At 29.7% G+C, this 20,302-nt stretch overlaps 1 protein-coding gene and 1 non-coding gene across 3 annotated transcripts; one reads left to right on the top strand and one right to left on the bottom strand.

Annotated features, from left to right (window-relative positions):
• Positions 1–3,936: 3,936 nt before the first annotated feature.
• On the bottom strand, positions 3,937–4,043 carry LOC113853372. Its single transcript, XR_003502545.1, has one exon. It is a non-coding gene; the product is annotated as a small nucleolar RNA R71 (small nucleolar RNA).
• A 10,275-nt stretch (positions 4,044–14,318) lies between these two features.
• LOC113847643 lies at positions 14,319–18,123 on the top strand. Of its 2 annotated transcripts, none has more exons than XM_027476875.1 (7): positions 14,319–14,912; positions 15,036–15,122; positions 15,301–15,513; positions 16,144–16,308; positions 16,558–16,611; positions 16,697–16,843; positions 17,680–18,123. In XM_027476875.1, the coding sequence occupies exons 1-7, from the start codon at positions 14,574–14,576 to the stop codon at positions 18,055–18,057; spliced, it is 1,383 nt and encodes a 460-aa protein (XP_027332676.1). In that variant the 5' UTR covers positions 14,319–14,573; the 3' UTR covers positions 18,058–18,123. The 2 variants fall into 2 exon arrangements, with proteins under 2 accessions (XP_027332676.1, XP_027332684.1); XM_027476883.1 differs by having other exon boundaries at positions 15,036–15,149; positions 15,322–15,513.
• Positions 18,124–20,302: the final 2,179 nt, after the last annotated feature.

The following is a 20,302-nucleotide window of genomic DNA, read 5'->3' as shown; positions in this document are numbered from 1 at the left end:
AGGCTAACCGACACATCTTATGGGGGCCTAGTCACCATAAACGTTGGACCTGTAACTGACAAGGGTTGGAAGTCCTACTAGAACGATAGTCTTTTAGCTGAGATCTTTATTCCAATGAGAAAGACAGAATGACACCTACCTGTTTCCTCTTCTACCTCTCCCGTGAAGCCTATAAACTAAACACTGCCTTTTGACTCTCCTAGAGACCTTGATAAAGGAAAAGCCTCTATGGACCTTGAACCTTCACCTATTCTCGAACCAGAACCTATTCCCGAACTAGAGTGGAAGAAGATAGTTGTTGTTGAATAGTCTATCCAACTTGTTCCTCATCACTCCATAAGAGTTCCTTCTTCGCCTTTAGATGAAGCGGGACCCTTTGTAAGACGCCCATCACCATCTCAATATTAAGTGGCTATCTCTCATTCACCACCTCCTATAGTTGGATGGATAGATAGCGATGACGACCTGCTACCTTCACCCCGACCCTAAGCAAGAAACGATCTGCCTTCCTCCAATGGGATGGAGTTTGACCCTAGTGAAGACTCCCTCTTATTGGAGTACTTCATGTAATTATGTTGAGTCATGGATTAAATATTGCTCATAGGATGAGTTCATTTTGCTTGTTTTGATATACTATACGTTAGGGGTTTACTTTTGATATAAACTTGTTGAAGAATTTTGTTTGGATGAATATGTTTAAACTATTACTCTTTTATAATTATATGCATGCACTTCTGTATTACATTTATACCCTTGTATAGTTGTACTTTCTATATACTCCATCCCTTTTGATGTGGTTAATTATTAGTGTCGATCCATGCTATTGTATATTATGCTGAAACTTGGTCAAGAAGTGAGAAATAAATTCCACAGGGACTTCTATTGAGAGTGATGATGTTCATAGGTGCCATGAATAATGGATGAATAAGAACAATGTATGTTGAAATCCCTGTTTTCCTAATATTGAGATGGTTAGTTATTCATATTTACCATAATTTGGGTCCATTACAGGATTAACACAATTGATTTTTGTCTAGATGAAAGGATGCTACCTAAATGTAACATTTTCCTGTAATTACTACGACTACAAGAAGTTGAAATTGAGGAATAATCCTCTGATAATAGAACTTGAAATTTGTGAGATTTACTTCATATATTACCTAATTACTTGATTATAAATCTATGTTACGTGCATTTATAGATACGTCATATGGTTGTTCTTTGATGTGACGTATTGCTCTACCCGAGTAATGTCTTGGAGTAGTAGTTTAGTCATAACAGTTTAGTGGTATCAAAGCAATTCAGTCCATTTGGCCTTGGGTATGATTCTGATTGTTTGAAATCTTATGATTGATGTGTTGAAACCAATTGTCTTATAGCTATAAAATTTTTTGATAAATTCGACTGTCTTACGTGCCTGTGACTTATTTTTCAAAGTTTCATGGCTAGGAAATAGAGGGATGAGACCATTGATGCTCTACTCGAAAGGGTAGTAGGCATTTTAGAGAGACAGCACAAGCCAACTCCTAATTGCGGGCTATTCGAGTTCTGTAAGAACAAACCTTCCTACTTTCGTGGCGGGTTTGATCTAAATGCACCCCAACTTTGGCTAAAAGAACTAGAAAAGATCTTTGAAGCCATGGCATGTTCAAATGAAGAGAAGGTTACTTATGCCACCTTTATGCTCATAGAAGAGGCAAAGCATTGGTGAAGGATTACTCGCCACCAACTAGGAATAGAAGGAATTATTTCTGATTGATAGACCTTCCGTTGCAGATTCCTAGGGAAGTACTTTCTTGAAGATCTTAAAAGGAAAAAGGAGTTGGAATTCCTGAACTTGAAACAAAGGAATATAAGCGTAGGCAAGTATGTGACTAAGTTTGATGAATTATTGAGGTATTGTTCCTACTTCATTAATGCAGGTGATCAGGCCCGATGTTCCAAATTTGAGAGCGAACTTCGACCTGATATCAAACAGACAATTAACTACCAACAAATCATACATTTTCAAGAATTGGTGGATAAGTGCTGAATTTACGAGGATGATACTAAGGCGCGACAAGTAGCGTGGAAGAATGTTGGGCCATCAGAGGCGTATAAAGAACTCAAATTTCAAAAGAAAGGAAATCCATGACCAGAAGAAGCCATATACCCACCCTAATCGCTAACAAGGAAATAATCCTTTTGGTGTTAGGTGACTAAATCACGAAGATTTGAGGCAATTGAGTATGGTGTTTCAACTGCAAAGGCCCTCATCTCAAGAGAGTGTCGCCATGATCCTATGACTTGTTTTAGAGCTGGACAGGGGGTCATCTTAGTCACTTTTGTGTATGCTCACTTGTTCAAAGTCTTTTATAGCTTACTTATTTGATTCAGAGATTGAAAGAACTATATGAAGATGTTCGAAGGGCAAGTGTACCCATTAAGAAGTAATAAAGGGTTCTAAAATAAGTTCCTGAAATATTGTCCCACAAAGATTGATTTTCAATTACTAAGAATTTTTTACTTTAGCTGTTTGAGCCTAAAAGATGTGAAATTAAGTAAGAACCAGAATTTAATTATAAAATTAATTATTAATAAAAGCAAATAACACAACACAAGTCTTCGTTGAACTTATAAGAGAGAAACTTAGGACATATGAGTTTTCTCATTCAATCTTTTATGTTATTTTTCTGTTTAACTCTAAATTTGATTTCTTTGTGATTACCAACCATTCATACAAATACTATTAATACCCAATGATTATGCAATACTAATATTCTTTTCTCTAAATTAATATCTCCAGTGATCATGCAAGACATCAATTAAAAAAAGCATAAAGTACCTATGAATTTGTTAATTCAATAACGATTGGAAGAAAAAGATTAGTTTGTTCTACCTAATCCTTTGTCTCGTTTTATCATATAGATCTATTAACTAATCGAGGTACGGTTGCCTGATGATATAATTAATTAAGATTATAATTATGCGCAATAGGATAAAAGCTAATCACGAACGGAAACCAAATATAGATTCAAACTTTAAAATCCTATAAATTCATGAACAATAGGTCTCATAGCCCTAGCTATGGACTTAGTACTCATGCTAAAGAGAAGAACTAAAACAATCATAAACAAAGCCATAAAGAAAAGCAAACTAGAAGGAGATAATTTTTTGGTCTTCAAGTATGGTCGCTCGAAACTCCAAGTCTCACCAAGAGTATGTCAACAATCTCGTGCAAGAGAGACAAGATCAAAGATGTATCGATGAGTGAAAGGAAAGATGTCAAACTTGGTGCATAATGTCTCTCTTTGATAAGGTTTAAAAACCTTAAAAGTTCTTCATTAATTGGGCTTAAAGCACTCTCGTGCTTGCTGAAAGAGTTTAGGCCTGCTGACTATTGCGAAGCCCTAATTTTATATCAGTTTGGGCCCAAAACGCATCCAAAATTCACTTGTGGCCTCTTTATACTAAACTGCACAATTAATATATAAATTAGTGTAAAATTCAAATAAAATAAAGGTCAAACATAAATATATGAATCGTAAAAGAGGGTCTAATTAAAAACTTATCATTGAGAAAGCAAAAGATGGCAGAGGGAAGTAGATCAATTCAATATTGCATCACACTCTTTGTTGGAAACATCATAGCCCTTGGTGTGGAGGTCAACAATTTTGAGCTAAAGTTAACTTTGATTACTATGGTTCAAAACTCTAAACAATTTGGAGGAATATTTAATGAAGACCTTAACTTCCATCTAACAAAATTTCTCCAGCTTACAAACACCATAAAATATAATGTGGTCACTAATGATGCTATTAGGCATCACTTTTTCTTATTCTCTGTCAAGGAAAAGGTGAATACATGGTTTTCCACGCTCCCAACAGGCTCCATCACAAAATAGGAGGATCTAACTAAATAATTTTTGGAAAATATTTTTCCCCATTTAGATTTGCTAAGCTTATGATAAAAATTTTATGTTTTCAGTAGTATGAGTCAGAATCCCAATTTTAAGCGTGTGAATGATTTGAAGAACTTGTGAGGATGTGCCCTCACCATGGTTTTCCTATGTGGAGATAGATGCAAATCTTTTATAGTGACCTATCAGTCTCCAATAGAGTCACAATTGATTTGGTAGCTCGAGCAACCCTCATGAGAAAAAAATCAAATGAAGCATATAAATTGGTAGACAAGATGACCTTTGTTAGTTTTCAGTGGCACATAACTGACCCTTTCATATGCAAAACGAAGGAAACCATTTTGGTCTATCTAGTGGAGAGTAAAAACCCATTAACAACTCAATTAGAAGCTCTGACTACGTAAATGGTGTCTTTAATGAGAGTACAAGGATAATCAATAAAACCACCTGCAGCTTCTTTATGTGAGCATTGTGGCTCCTTAGGCCACGATAACAACAACTATCCAGTTACTAAAATAAAATAGCAAGCTAATTTTATGGAGAACAATTACAACTTAGGATGGCAAAACAACCCTTCTAACTCTTGGGCAAATGACTTTGGAAACCAAAATTCAAATGTTTATCACCCTCTACATATACAAAATTGAGGAGAAAGACTAGAGGAGAAGGAGGCCCTTAGATCTCAGTCTAACTTTCAAGAGATAATAATGCAATATGTGTATTATTTCTGATAAGAGGATAACAAAGCTTGCATCTAAGTTGGAGCGACATATTGAAAGGGATGATAAAAGGTTTGCAAAGATAAAATCAGAGATGAGAACATAATCTTCAAAGATTGAATCACAATTGGAGGAAATCATTAATCTTTTGAGTCAAAGAATGCTAAGAACATTATCAACCCAACCCGAACATAATCCAAGGAAGTAATGCAACATCATCAACATCATCACCCTTAAGAGTGGAAAGAACCTTGAAGAAACGCATGACAGGAAGGTGAACACGCTCATTTTTACTGATACACATGTTTATGCATCACCAAGCACACCACTACTCCTAAAGAAGCATAATCGTACTACGACCAACACGCTTATGATGATGTAATAAGGACTAACATGCACCCAGACATACAAGGTCGTGCTTCAAGTGCAGAGCCTAAAGAAGAGAAGAAAGAAGAACCTTTTGCGCAACAAAGGCCCTATGAGCCTAGAATATATTTTTCACAAAGACTATAGGGCCAACCCCCTTATGACCCAGAGTTCGACAAGTTCTTGGATATTTTGGGCAGAGTACACATCAACCTTCGTTTTGTCAATGCAATATCTAAAATGCCAAAGTATGCCAAATTCCTGAAAAAAATCTTAAGCAATAAAAGGAGGTTGAACAAGTGTGAGATTGTAACTTTAACCAAAGAGTGTTCAACTATAGTCCTTAAAAAGCTTCTGCCCAAGTTTAAGGACCCAGAGAGTTTTACTATCCCTTGCACTAATGGAAAAACTCATATTGATAAAGTCTTATGTGATTTAGGAGACAGTATCAACCTTATGCCTTATTTTGTTTTTAGGAAGCTTGGGATGCACAAACTTAAACTGATATATGTGTCACTTCAACTGGCAGATAGGTCAATCACATTCCCTAAAGGCATAGTGAAAAATGTGTTTGTGAAGGTTAGAGAGTTCATATTTCCTGTTCATTTTGTGGTTCTTGACGTCCCTATCATCCTAGGCAGACTCTTCTTGGCTACTGTAAGGGCCATCATAGATGTCTAAGAAGGAAAACTCACCTTAAGGTTAGATGATAAGGAAGTTATTTTTCAAGTTTTCAATTCTCTAAAGTACCCTACTAGCTAAGAGTCTTGTAACTTTGTGAGCACTGTAAATATTGTTTCTCTTCCTTTAAATTTTGTGCAGCATAAAACTCCAAAAAGAAGACCAAGGAACAAGCAATTAAGGATGAGGAGAAACAAAAGCTCAAATTACCCGTTGATAAACCCCTAGATTTAGATCTTAAATTTTTTTTCTCTTTATTTTAATTCTTCTCCTTTTTCCTTTCCTATAATTAACCCTTTTGATGTGACGTGTTATGGAGGAGAAACTGCCGGGAAGAGAACAACATATCAAGGGAGTTACCTCTAAGATTCATGTATTCTTCCCATCGTAATCTTACAAGATTGTGAGGCTCATGACTTTAAACAAGCGCTCCCAAGTGACAACTTGCATCTTTCATTTCAATTTTGTTCTCTTTCGTTTATTTTAATTTTATTTTTGTTTTTTTAGGATGAAGAATAAGGATAGTAAAAGATCAAAAGAGTTAAGTTGATCACTACTGCACACACATTTTGAGCTCTGATTCATAAACATGTCCGTACTTATTAGCATGCATGGCCGTGCATATAGTCGTAGTTAGAGAAGAAGGGTGATATAGCTTTATCGAACACTTATCAAATGCACAAGGTTTTTGCAATTATTTGTAGAATAATGTCAACCAAGGTTGAATTCTCGAGGACATGTTTGTATCTAATTCTTCTTTGCCGAATTGTTAAAATGAAACAAAAGATTGGGGAATTTTGAAAGTTTAAGAATAATCTGATCAAACGCATAAAATTCTGGAATAAAAGAGAAATCAAATGAGAATTAATTGATCCACAGGTCATAGGTTCATGCAAACAACATCCTTCATTATTTCCCTAGTTTGAACATCTAATCCATTAACTAATTCAATCGAATTTGCTAACAAACTAGATTACGAATTTGACTAATAGATCTATCAATCTAATTCAATTTCATGAATCAAACTACAATCGCAATTCAATTCAATTCCTATCCCCAAACATTATCAATATCTTGAAAACAAAAGAGAAGAGAAGAGAAGAGAATTCAAACTTAGAGTCACTCTGAATCTTCCTTGCAATTCCCTATTCCTTGTGTATCAATCCAAAAAGCCTAGCCTTTCATTGAATCCAATGCTCAGCCAAGTCAAGAAGAAAGAAGAAGAAAGAAGAAAACGAAAAGTCACACCAAGAGAAGAGAGAGAATTCGAGACAGAATTTTAGGAGCCAAAACTGAATTTAAAAAAAATGTGTAAAAAAAACAAAAACAAAACGTTTGCAAAGTGGAGCCTCTAACATATTAATAGGCACCACTTATGATCAAATCCAACACTAAAAGGAAGGTCCCAAAAGTGTGATTAAACAGCCCAAATTACAAGCTAATGAAATGTTAATACAAATAAAATGAAATTACAAGAACAAAATTCGAATACAAAAATTCCTGCACAATTTTCCTAACTTCAAAAATTTATAGAAAATAGAAAACAGCTCCAATTTGGACGATCTGCATATGAATTTTATAGCCCAGAAAATGAGGAATCCAATGAAACTGGAATCAGACCGAACGGACATCTGTGGAAAAAGTTACTATCAAAACAGTGAGTGTAGGTCTAAAAACAGAATTTAGACATTAATTGAAATTGAGTTTCTATCATCCAATTAATTAGGAAATGCCATAATTTGTGAAATAAGGGAACATAAAAGGTAATTTACACACTCTAAAGGATTGAAAATGTGCACAAATAATGCATGCTATCAAAGGGTTCTATTTTATAAGCATAGGCGCGCGTGTGGTTTAGCTTGTCATGTGCATGGTCAAATTTTAATACTAAATGTTAAAATGGAATCATATAAATCATTTTTACTTCTCAATTCATACATAGCAATGATAATGGTAGACATAACAACAAATGTGTTAGTGATAACAATTATATTTATGGTAATATCAAGGTGACAATGGGGATAATGATTATAGTGGTGACAATATAAATAATAATTAAGATAGTGTGACAATAATAGTTGTAGGGATAATAATAATAATAATAAAAATAATAATTATTATTATTATAATAGTAATTATGATCACAATAAACTACTGGTAGTGATAACGACAATCATAGAAGTGATACTTGTAGTAATGATAACGAAGATTGTTGTGATAAAGTTAGTAATAAGCAAATAATAATCTTGTCAAGCACACTAAGTAGTGTAATAATAATAATAAGCACACTAAGTAGTGTAATAATAATAATAATAATGAGAAGAGTGATGATAATAATAATTATTATATACTTTTAAAAGAGATGAGAGTTGTATAATTTTTTTTTTTAGTTAAAAAATGGTTTATATTTTTATTGTGTGTATTATTTATTTATTTTTAATTTTTAAGTGTTATATTTTAAACGAGTGACCATAAATTTTTTAAAAGAAATACATTATTTTCATAATTAAATTTTTTTAATATCAAATTATTAGATAAAAATAAATTTTATTGCTATTTTACTTTAATTTTTAACATCATAATGTTTATTAAATACTAAATTAATAAAAAAAACTATTCAAAACTTATAAGAAAAATAAATTATAAATATATTAATAAACTAAGCTCAAACTTTTAAACTATAAATATAAAAATTCAAAATTTAAATTTAACTCATTTAAATATTTCGATTTTTTATAATCCAAACTTAAACATGAAAATTTAGGCTCATCTTATCCCAGTTTCACCTGTGATTGCAGGCATCTCAATATTGCGGATAAAGCTACTTTTGGAAGTATAAAAATGCGTTTGTGATGCTTCACATATTGGTTTGGGGTTGATGATTCATTAAATGTAATGCATCAATATTGCATTAAATGTAAATCAATATCTTTGGGTCAGTTTGAGAAAAACAAGAACTGAAAGGTGAAGAATCAAAGCAAAGTCACCACTTTTAAGAGTGCAGTGCCCATTGTCATCAATATCAACCCCACATATCTAAGTTCTAGTTATACGTGCGTTTCTTCCCTGTCAATTTAGAATTGCAGCTTTTGTTAATCTTAGCTTTTAAAATTAAGTTTTAGTATTTTAAAATATTAAAAATATTTATTATATTAAAAATATAAAACTATATTAAATATTTTTAAAATACTAAAAATTAACTTTAATCTTTTTAAATCATCTGCAGAATTATAAAACCCACACTTTTTTAAAGCCCACTTATAATAGATTAAACAAGATCAGTTTGGTCAACCAAAGAAAGGAAAAGTTTGAGATTTTTTTTAAGAATTAATTTCACTTGTAATGTTCATATTTGAGTCTGTGTTATTTTAATTTTTCTAATTTTAATTAATCAGGTTTAATTTCAGTTTTAATATTCATATTTTAGAATTAGACTACTGCCTAATTTGACTAAGTTTTTAGCAAATTATTTGTAGAAGAAAAAAATCAATATAAAAAATAAATTTTTTCATAATATAAATTTAATTATTTAAGTTTAATTTTACTTTTAATATTCATATTTAAAAATTAGATTATGATATAATTTGAACAAGCTTTCGAAAAAATATTTATATAAGAAAAAAATTGACGTAAAAATAAATAAAATTTCTCTTGTGTTTCAACTTAACTTAATATATACTCTTGAATTTTATGCAATTATACTAAATACTCGAAGAAAAAGTTTTATCATACACAATGATTCTACATGACTCAAATGAAAGTTTCTTTAAATACATGTAATTAAAATAACAACTTATACCCTACAAGTTTTAGAAAAAAGTTAAATAAAAGATTTTTTAAAAAAAACTAAATTATTTTTATCTCATAATTTTATTTATTTATTTTAATACTTAATATTTTTATTCTTATAAGTACTTATTAATACGTCTATCCAAATAAATCAAGATTCAATTTTTATAATAATATAATTTTGCCTAACTCACTTTTACCCTACTTATAACTTATTAAAACACAATAAAGTAGTGATTTAAAAGGTTGTGTTTTAAGAGAATAGTGATAGATACACTTATATTTATAAATCATTTAGAAGTTTATAATTTATATTTCAATAATAAGTTAGTAGAGTTATTTAATAAATTAATTTAAAATAAAATTTTATAATTTTTAAAAATTAACTTATAGAAAACTTTAAATAATTTATACTCATGTAAAAACAACTGTAATTTATTTTTTTAGTCATTTAACACATTTTTGTCAAATGTAAATAAATAATAATCTTTTAACAAATTTACCAACAACAAAATTACAAGCTTTTAACTAATTTTTCAAAATAAAATTTTGTACATGCATACTATTTCATATTTGCACCTTTTAACTAATGCTATTTAGCTTTATTTTTTACATTTTTGAAATAATTTTATTAAGATAAACTTTAATGTGCTTTAAAAAATGAGAAGATATTATATGCTTTCTTATACGTAAAATAATTATGATCGTTAATTTTAGTAATAGAGTTAGTGATTTATTTTTAAAAATATGAATATTTTTAATATTTTAAAATAATTTATAAGAAGTATTTAATATTTCTTAAATTTAAAATTACTGTAATAAATACTATTAATTAATTATAAACTTAGGACATGTATTCAAACAAATTAAAATGTATTAATTCATTTATTTATTTGGAGAGAGATTGAATCTGGACATTTACTATTCATATTTTATAATTTAATCAGTTGAACTGGGTTGAAAGAATAATAAATTACAAGAAATTATTGGTTGTAAATCGTGTAGAGATTTAATTACACTTCATTTTTCATTCATTTTTACCAAAAATGTTTTTATTAAAATTATAAAATTTAGAATACATTAAATAATATAACATTTTATTATCTTTAATAAAAAAATTATACATAAAATTTTATTATGTATCTTTAAATATAAAGAATATAGAATTTGTCTTTCTTTGTTACATTCACTCCACACAGTATTACCGCATGCAATTAATTTTGACTTTGGTAAATTGTGGGCACAAAGAGGCCAATGACTCTCATTTGACTAAATATCCGTTGACATTAATTGAAGCATACATACTCCCATCATTTAGTTTGCTAGACAAGTCAAAGTCCCAAGAAAAGTTCAAATTGAATGTTTATTTGAGTTTTGAAAATTTTGAAAATGATTGATTTTATTTTTAAAATTTAACCATATTAATTTATTTATCCAATATTTTTTATCACAGAAAATCATGATTAAATGACTAAATTGATAGAATAAGTTTTAAGTAAAAACTAAATTAATATTTAAAAAAATTAAAAAAAAATTCTCACATTAATATAATTTAAAAAATTTTAATCCTTTTATTTAACTTAAATACGAATGTTAGTGAAATAATAAATTATAATATATTAAATATAAATTAAATAAGAAATTTAAATTAAATATAAAAATTTTTAAACTCACATTAGTGTAAGAAAATTATCTATATTTTTTAAAAGTTAACATAAAATTTTATTGCAAATTAAATAAAATGAAAAGTTTTTGGTTTAATAATTATGTGATTTATAATTTTAATTTTTATGAATGTTTTGTGATGATGAAGGTGTAGGGATATAATAATTAGGCATGGCCCATAACAAATTTTGGCTCTCTGTGTCTATTATGTGTAAACGTTTTGGGCCGTATCCTGCAATTAATAATGGGAACAGACCGAAAAAGTAAAAGCTGATATGAGCAGACGAGAGCGAGACAACATTCCGAATAGGATGACAGCACAAAATGATGAGTTAGAAAATGCATTGTTTATGGACCCAAAAAAATTAAACCATACCATGTTGAAGAAAAAGTACACTTTGTTTAGATATAATGGCATCACCAACCCTTACACACACATTAATTTGCATTTATACCATCTACGTCTATATGCATTACATTCAAATTGACATTTACCTAAAAGAATAAAAAATATATATAAATTTGTAAAATTTATATTTCCTCCTAAATAATTAGCTTACTCATAAATGTAAAAGAAAAAGAGATTTTATTTTCAGAATATAGATCTCAATATCATTAGCATAAGCATATACGTGAAGACCGATAGGATTAATCTTACAAATTTACCAATAAAGATTTCTAGTTAAAGAATTTAAAATGAAACATATTCAATAAGTGCAGAGGCATGGATTTGAAACTTATTTTATTATTAGATTGCAATTCGTTTATATATATAAAAAAAAAGAAAAAAGTAATGCGCACTCAAAAATATTTATTAATTTTTTACATTGAAGAGGTATGAAATAGAGTTATTGTTTCTACATACTAAAAATTATGTTTGTTAACTGAGTCTAGTGAAGTTGATAGAGTTTTTGTTGAATTTTTTAATCCAAATTTAGCTGAAAATTTAGATTTGAGCTATTTGAACTCGAGAAAAGATAAACTACACATTTGGTTTGTACATATACCAAATGTTAGTGTATAAAATCTAGAGTAAATATTTTATTTGGGGTTTTCAAAATAATTGAATGCCATATATCAGTTTTTTTAAAAGATTTTAATCATTAACTTAGTTCCTAAGTATTCAAGTGTGTCATTACATTACTTTTTATTTTTATTTTATCAATTAGTGTTTTAAAATGTAGAACAATACTAGATTATTTTTTTTATCACTATTTTAATTTTTAATGAATATGAATATGTTTATGCTTAAAATTTTCAAGAATTGATTCAGTGACGAAATAATACAATAACATATAAAAAATTTAATTCAATAATATATTGGATAGGACATTACTCGGTCTTAGTTATCGAAAGAGGAAATCGAATATATATTTGGCCTACGAAGGACGAGTATGTCACAAAACATGATAATTATAAATTAATTATAATTAATAAATTATTGATCAGAATTAGGGCTGGTCTACGAAGCCCATTAGCCCATAATATCTCTTATAAAATGAAGGTAAGAGGTACAGGTAAAGATAGATTTTTAATAAAAAATAATTAAGTATTTACTGCTCAGAGTCAAGACTTGACTTGAGTATCGGAGTGCCTTACCCTCTCCACGTCACACAACATCGGCAAGATTTGGAAGAACGTCAGCTATCCAAGCAGAGACTTGAAGACTAATATTTCTCTAGCAGAAACAAATAATAATATTTTAAAAAAAAACTAACATAATGACGTTTTGCATTTAGTTGATTTATGGAAATTCACTCTAAAAATATATTATATGTTATTTTAATTTTTTTTAATCAAACTGTTAATAAAATGAATGTAATGAAACACTTAAGTTTTATTATTTGTTATATGGATCATAAGTCATTATTATTATTATTATTATTATTAAACATAATTATTTTTCATCTTTATGTCATATGTCAATTGAGTATATTGTAAAATAATAATAATAATAATAATAATAATAATAATACAAAAGCCTTTTGTTGAATTTGAAGCTGTGAAGATAATTTTTTAAAAGTATATTGTCATTTGTCATTTATTTTTATATGTTAGAAATATTTTTAAAGTTAAAGATTAAGGTTTAAATATATTTTTATTTATTAAATATACTAATTTTAATTTTAATAATTTTTTAATATAAAAATTATTGATTTTGCCCATTTGATTGTGCGGCTTTATAGAAAAACAATATGTGGCCCGAAAATTAATTCATGATAATATCTAGATTAATTCTTTTATTATTTAACAATAAATAGAGTCTATAATTAATAATTTTTTAAAAAATAAATTTTATAGGAATAAAAATATTCAATACATTTTAAGAAATAAAAACATATTTAACTCAAGTGCTAATCATTTTTAAGAGACAAATATTAGGTTAAATTAATATATTAATCACTTAATTTTATATAAGTTTTTTTTTTTGGTTATGAATGACAATTCTGTTAAACTTTTATTATTTATCTTCTTCTTTTTGTAAACTTTGGCAAAAACATAATGTATACTAACAAATTTTTCGATTGAGTGTTAGGATCATAGGAGAAAGAAAGTAAGACAATAATATTAACATCAAGGTTTTTTCTTTATAAATATATGCTTATTTGTATCTTATATATTATCATCTTTGTCACAACTATTATATATAGTTATCATACTCAATTCACATTCTACAACTCTTTTATTATCATTTTTTAATGTGTGAATGTGTCATTATTTCACTCGTATTATTTTTTAAGATTAGTTGAAACTTGAAAATACATATTTGTTAGGGTTTGAATTGGCCAAAAAAAAAAAGCAAAAAAACTTAGAGCGAGACGAAAAAAATAAGAAAGCGAAAGATGAAATAAAAGAAAAAAGAGAGAAAAAAAGAATAATAATAATAATAATAAATTTTAATAGAGTTAATATTTGTTTAAACAAAATGATTTATTAAAAACACTTTTGAAAGTTGAAAAAAATGAAATAAAAAATATTAAATGACTAAACCAAAATAAAATTGAAAGTTAAAGAATTAATCTATTAATGTAGCCTAAAATTTATTATAAAGAACTTTATTTGTTTAGCTAAATTATAGTTAAAAGATATTATTCAAATATATTTAGTTAAATAAATTTATATTTTATTTGTGTATAGCTATAAAGTTTATCTAATATTAATCTAAATTATACTTTATATATTTATAATTCTATATTTATGTTATGCAAAACACGAGTAGGAAGAGAACAATATTAAACATGGAAGTACAACCCCACCTAATAATTATACTTTATAAGCCATTGCCTAGATTTTCATGGTGTGGGCGTGGAAGCATAAAATTCAGACCACTAGACTCTCTCTCTCTCTCTCTCTCTCTCTCTCTCTCTCTAGGCAGGACCATTGTGGTAGTTGTTTATAATTTGAAAACGAGAAGGCAGTGAACATGCTTTGAGTTCTTCACTCTTCTATTTACTATGGCCAATGAAAGATATTCAAGTTCCAGGGAGAAAAATAGCAATGATCCATTTTTGGCATCTCACCACACAAGAAGACAACATCACCAATGTGTAAAACCAAACAATCATGTCTACCCACAACAAACATTTGCACAAAACCATCCTCTGAAAATGGCTACTTTCACTCCACCTATTTTTGTTGCTTTGCTGCTCCTTCTTACCTCAATTATTACCCCAGCATTGTGTCATCCCTTGAAGGGTAACCACACTTTAAGAGCAGCTCAAGAATTGCACAAGTTGAGGAGAATCAGAATTCACTTGCAGAAGATCAACAAGGCTCCTGTCAAGACAATTCAGGTATGTTTTCCTTCTTGTTATAGAACCTGTGCTGATATGACACTGACACTGACACTGTGTTTTCTTTCTTTGTTTGTTTTCTTCTTTGGTTTAATGATGTTGGGGCTTTGTTATTTTTTGCAGAGTCCAGACGGTGATTTGATAGATTGTGTTTTATCTCACAAACAACCAGCTTTTGACCATCCAAAGCTAAGAGGGCATAAACCATTGGTAATTTCAGATATGACAAACAAAATGGTTGCATTGAAATTACATATTTGTTATTGTACACTTTGAGCCACCCGTTTAGTTTTATTTTACTTTAGTATAAATAAAGGATTAAAGGGTTTGCTTTAGGCATGGGATTTTATATGAGAGACAGAGAAGTAAAGGGATTGAGATTTTACAGGATCCACCACGGAGGCCAAAGGGAAACTACACTAATGGTGAAAAAGTAAGTGAGAGCTTTCAGCTATGGAGTGATTCTGGTGAAGCATGCCCAGAAGGAACTATTCCAATTAGAAGAACAACAGAAGAGGATATTCTTAGAGCAACCTCTATCCGAACATTTGGAAGAAAACCAAGAAATGTACGGAGAGACTCATCTGGCACTAATCATGAGGTCAGTGCTTCCAAATTTTGTTTCTAAATTTAAGACCTCAGAAAAATTTACAGTGACAGGACCACAAATTTTAAATCACCATTTCCTTGTTGATTGTTATGTAATTAAAAATTATTAATTTTTGTAATAATTATTTCAAAATTCCTACTTGGGAAACTATTTTTACCATAGTATCAAAATTAAACTCGAGAAAGAAAAAAGACATTCTTTTCAAAAGGAATCTTTACCTTCGTATTTTTTCCCTTCATGTTAATGCTTCCCATTTCTTATTTCATATTACATTAATTTTTCTCAGTTCATCTTTCTTTTTTCATCAATAAGCTTCTGTCATTTTCCCGCTATTTCCATGTCATAAAGTAAAAAAACAACATTGCTTTTCCGTATTTGTCAACAGTTTCTACATGAGTTCCAAAAACAGCAGAGAACAGACAGTGAAGGGACACCACTCATAAAAGTTAGCCTCATGTTTGCACCGAAAAGTAAAACCAAAATCATGTTGTATCTACAATTGTTAGTGGATACCAAAGATTTAAGTAACTCCAAAAATTAAAAAAATTCCATACTCCCATTGCCTCGTTGAAGTATTTGTTTATTGAGCATAATTTGAGAAGCACCTTAATCTTATTGCAGCATGCAGTTGTTTTTGTAAATGGTGATCAATACTATGGAGCAAGGGCAAGCATAAATGTGTGGTCACCCCGTGTAACCGATCAATATGAATTCAGCTTGTCACAGATATGGGTTATTGCTGGCTCCTTTGGTCATGATCTCAACACCATAGAAGCTGGTTGGCAGGCATGTTCATGCTTTCATAAATTGCTACAGTTCTTTATAAAAGTTTAACATATCATTTTGCAAAAAAATAGAAAATTTCTTCCTAAATTATTCCACTTTGCAATAAGAAAATACTAAAATAAACTTTTAAAACTGATTTTAAATAAATCCAAAAGAATATTAAACATTTTTTAAATAAAAATTTATTATTTTTACATGCTTAGTTCCTTCATGTTCTGGATAATAAGTAGCAAGTGTATTTCCCTTCAGGTAAGTCCAGAACTGTATGGGGACAGTTATCCAAGGTTCTTCACTTATTGGACAGTGAGTATTGCATATATGCCTCTTTTTTTCTTCTCTTCTCTTCTATTCTCTTGTGCATCTCACTGATGTATATATTATTTAACAGACCGATGCATATCAAACAACTGGGTGCTACAACTTACTCTGTTCAGGCTTTATCCAAACTAACAATAGAATAGCAATTGGGGCAGCAATCTCCCCAAGATCTGCTTATAACAGTAGACAGTTTGACATTGGCTTAATGGTTTGGAAGGTGAGTGTTATTATTTTCCTATTCAATTCAATAATTAAGGAGAAAAGAGCCTTTTCTTTACTTTTTTGTTTTGAGTTTTTCTAGGTAATTTAATGAAGTAAACAATTTCATCTTAGCTAAACGAATGACATTAAAACATTGTATTAAAAATTATATCAATATTTTATTTAATATTTTATAAACAAATCTCATTAATCTATCGTAAGTAACTTAGACAAATCTATTTTCTATAATTTGTACGTTTTTTTCCCTCTCCCGTTTGATTTTTTCTATGTCATTGTTATTTAAAATGGAAGATTCCGTTAGTTTACCTTGATGGGGTCGACTTTATCGATATCTTTTCCTTTCTCTTTATAAAGCAATAGTTCACGCTTTACTTTTATTATGGTCTTACCGTAACTGGCTTCGCGAGATGCAAAAGCTACCTTTGACCCATGATGCTTCGTTTTCTCATTTCTACTTTTATCCAACAATGATAAACTAGTTGCAGTTTAACACGAAACTTAACCAAACAGTACGGCTCTTTGGATTCCTGAAAAATTTTATCATTAAAAATAAGGAAAAATGTTTTTTAAAATCAAACATCTCCTTAGTTTCATAAATCTATCTAGGTTGCTAACCCTCGTAGTTAATATAAATAAAATAAAACATTTCATGGTTAAGGTAGTCGGGGTGGAAAAAAAACATTATTAACCCTTCTTAAAATTTCATCATTATAAGAAAACATATTTCCAAATACGGCAACTAATTAGTGATTAGACAAAAGTTATAACATGCACCCCCCCCCCCCTTTTTTTAGATTCTAACATGCTATGTGTGTTGAAATTTGTACATAGGATCCAAAACATGGACATTGGTGGCTAGAGTTTGGGTCAGGACTAGTAGTTGGGTACTGGCCAGCGAACATGTTTAGTCACTTGAGGAGTCATGCAAGCATGGTACAATTTGGAGGAGAAATTGTGAATACTCGTTCAAGGGGTTACCACACAGGCACTCAAATGGGTAGTGGCCATTTTGCTGAAGAAGGATTTAGAAAAGCAGCATATTTTAGAAACTTACAAGTGGTTGATTGGGACAATAGTTTGCTTCCTCTTAGAAATATTCACCATTTCGCTGACCATTCCAATTGTTATAACATATGGCAGGGAAGCAACAATGTTTGGGGAACTTACTTTTATTATGGAGGACCTGGAAGGAGTGTGAGATGCCCATGAACAAAATACCACCTAATTTTTGTGGTACATGTATGTCTTCTTTTTTCTTTTTTTAGATTGTTAACTTCAACCCTTAAAATTGATAATATAAAAGTATAATAAATATTTTTTTAATAAATTTTTACAATTATTAGTTATTTAAATCGTAAGAATTGAAGTTAGTAATATCAATTCTCTTTTACTTTTGTTACAAGCTTCACGTGCTTGGTTATAATATAGGAGTATTTTTTGCCATTAAGATTTTTATTTTTCACTAGCAGCTTAGAGACAGTTTACTTTGATTTTAGGGATGATGTAAATCAACGAGGTGGGTGCAGTGTTTCTTTATTTCTTTCCCTTCTGAAATTCAAAAATATCTTAAAACATTGTGCATGGTGAAGTTGACTTTGACCAATGAGCCTGGCATGCATTTTGCCTAGCATAGATTCATCATGAATTTTCCATTCTTCCAAAACAAAACCCAATGCAAACTACTGCGTATTTTACTGTCAATCCATCCATCATTTGTGGCATTGCATGTGGGTGGGGTTGGGGGGGACAACAAACAAGCATGCTGGCATAAACAAATCTCCAACACTTGCTACTGAACCTTCATGCTTTAATTTTAGAATTGCAGCACCATCTATAAGCGAAAATAATAATAATTTAATGTAACAGTGGCAGCACTTGTAAATAAACGAAATTGATTTTAATACGGTGAACCCAAGACCAATTAATTGCAACAATCGTTTATATCACCAGCCTTGTGCTTTCCAACAAAAAAAGTAGAAACAAAATTGTTTTTAACAAATAATAACAATATTTTAACATCAGTTTTTAAAGATGATTTTAAATATTAAAAAATTCTTTTATTAATTTTTTTACTTTTAATATATATAAATAAATAAAATGGTATATTAGGAAACACAATTTACATAATAATAACAACAACAACAACAACAATAATAATAATAATAATAATAAAGAATTTGTCTTGTTTAGGATGTTTAGGATATGGACTGATGATCTGAATTTAACAATATTTAGTCCCTTAAAGACACAAACACAAGAAGAGTAAAAAAAAAAAACATAGAAGACCTAGAAACTAGAAAGTCAACAGTCAATGTCATGACTGCATTATTTACTATTCTTATATCGTCCCAAACCAGACTTAAAAAAGATAGCAACTGGCTATGATTTTTGTTTTCCCTCAAAGAACTAAGAATTGACACCTCTATGTATCCTATATGACACAAAAACGACCCCCTACCACTTTCTGATTAAGGAAAAGACACTGACCAATAATACCAAGAAGGTGGTTTATTGGTTTAAATAAGAATTCGGAAATGCATCATAAAAGAGCAGACAAGATGGCATGAAAGTAAAACTAGAAACGTTAATGACATGATTGGTGCCTATAAAGTGAGAGAATAGCATTTTTCTTTTGGGACGCCACAATAGCAAGCAAAAGCTACTTTCTAATGCCCCCAATCACAGTTGCTGATAATGGAAGTTAGTTAGCCAATCAACTATTGGAACCTGTTAAGTTAGTTGGTTGCTTATAAACCCATGAGATCACATTGCCTTTATTATTATATGTTGTTACTTTAATCATATAATACAATTTTCATTCCTTTCACATCTCTGTTGTTGGCCCATTCTTCTTCCACTTTCGTATTCATTCTACTGTTACTTTCTTTTTTCTTACTAGAAAAATAATGTAGATCCATTAAAAAAATAAACTAATAAAGTCTTGTAGATAACATTCACGTTTGTAGCCCTGTAGGTCTTCCATTGTGGCAAATCCATATCACTCGCAAAGAACTTTTATAAAGAAGTGGGTGTAGTATGCATTTTGTTCCATGTAGCAAGATAGTTGGTAACACTTAAGTGAAGGTACATGGGTAGTATCCGTTCAAGCAAAAGCTTGATGCATGTTATGCTTGAGAGAAAGTGAAAGGAAACAGGAAAATTATATAAGCTATGAATGTATTATGATTTTGCAAATAGAATTAAATTTAGTTTTAAATATATTTTTGTTATCTTCTCCTGAATAGGAACTATCCCGATCTCTCTTTGAAATTATTTATTATCTTGTCTTTTCTTGTGGTGTCATGCATTCTTATCATTCTCATTTCTGCAAAATCTACTCTTTTCCTTGTGTAGTCCTTTTATCGTCCAACATTCACCATCAAAATGAACAAAAATATTTGTAGAGGAATAAAACTAAACTAAAACATATTTACAAGAACTAAAAACATATTTA

The sequence above is a fragment of the Abrus precatorius genome, unplaced genomic scaffold, assembly GCF_003935025.1.
Source record: "Abrus precatorius isolate BTA unplaced genomic scaffold, Abrus_2018 Scaffold10, whole genome shotgun sequence".
NCBI lineage: Eukaryota > Viridiplantae > Streptophyta > Magnoliopsida > Fabales > Fabaceae > Abrus > Abrus precatorius.
Note: the sequence above shows the minus strand (reverse complement) of the source record. Positions and strands in the feature narration are given on the sequence as shown.

What these genes read in the sequence shown, in the direction of transcription:
- LOC113847643 (XM_027476883.1), top strand. Translation starts at nt 14,574, where the DNA reads ATGGCCAATGAAAGATATTCAAGTTCCAGGGAGAAAAATAGCAATGAT. An exon ending in CATCTGGCACTAATCATGAG is followed by an intron (nt 15,514 to 16,143) that starts GTCAGTGCTTCC and finishes ATCTTATTGCAG; the next exon opens with CATGCAGTTGTTTTTGTAAA. An exon ending in TTGGCTTAATGGTTTGGAAG is followed by an intron (nt 16,844 to 17,679) that starts GTGAGTGTTATT and finishes ATTTGTACATAG; the next exon opens with GATCCAAAACATGGACATTG.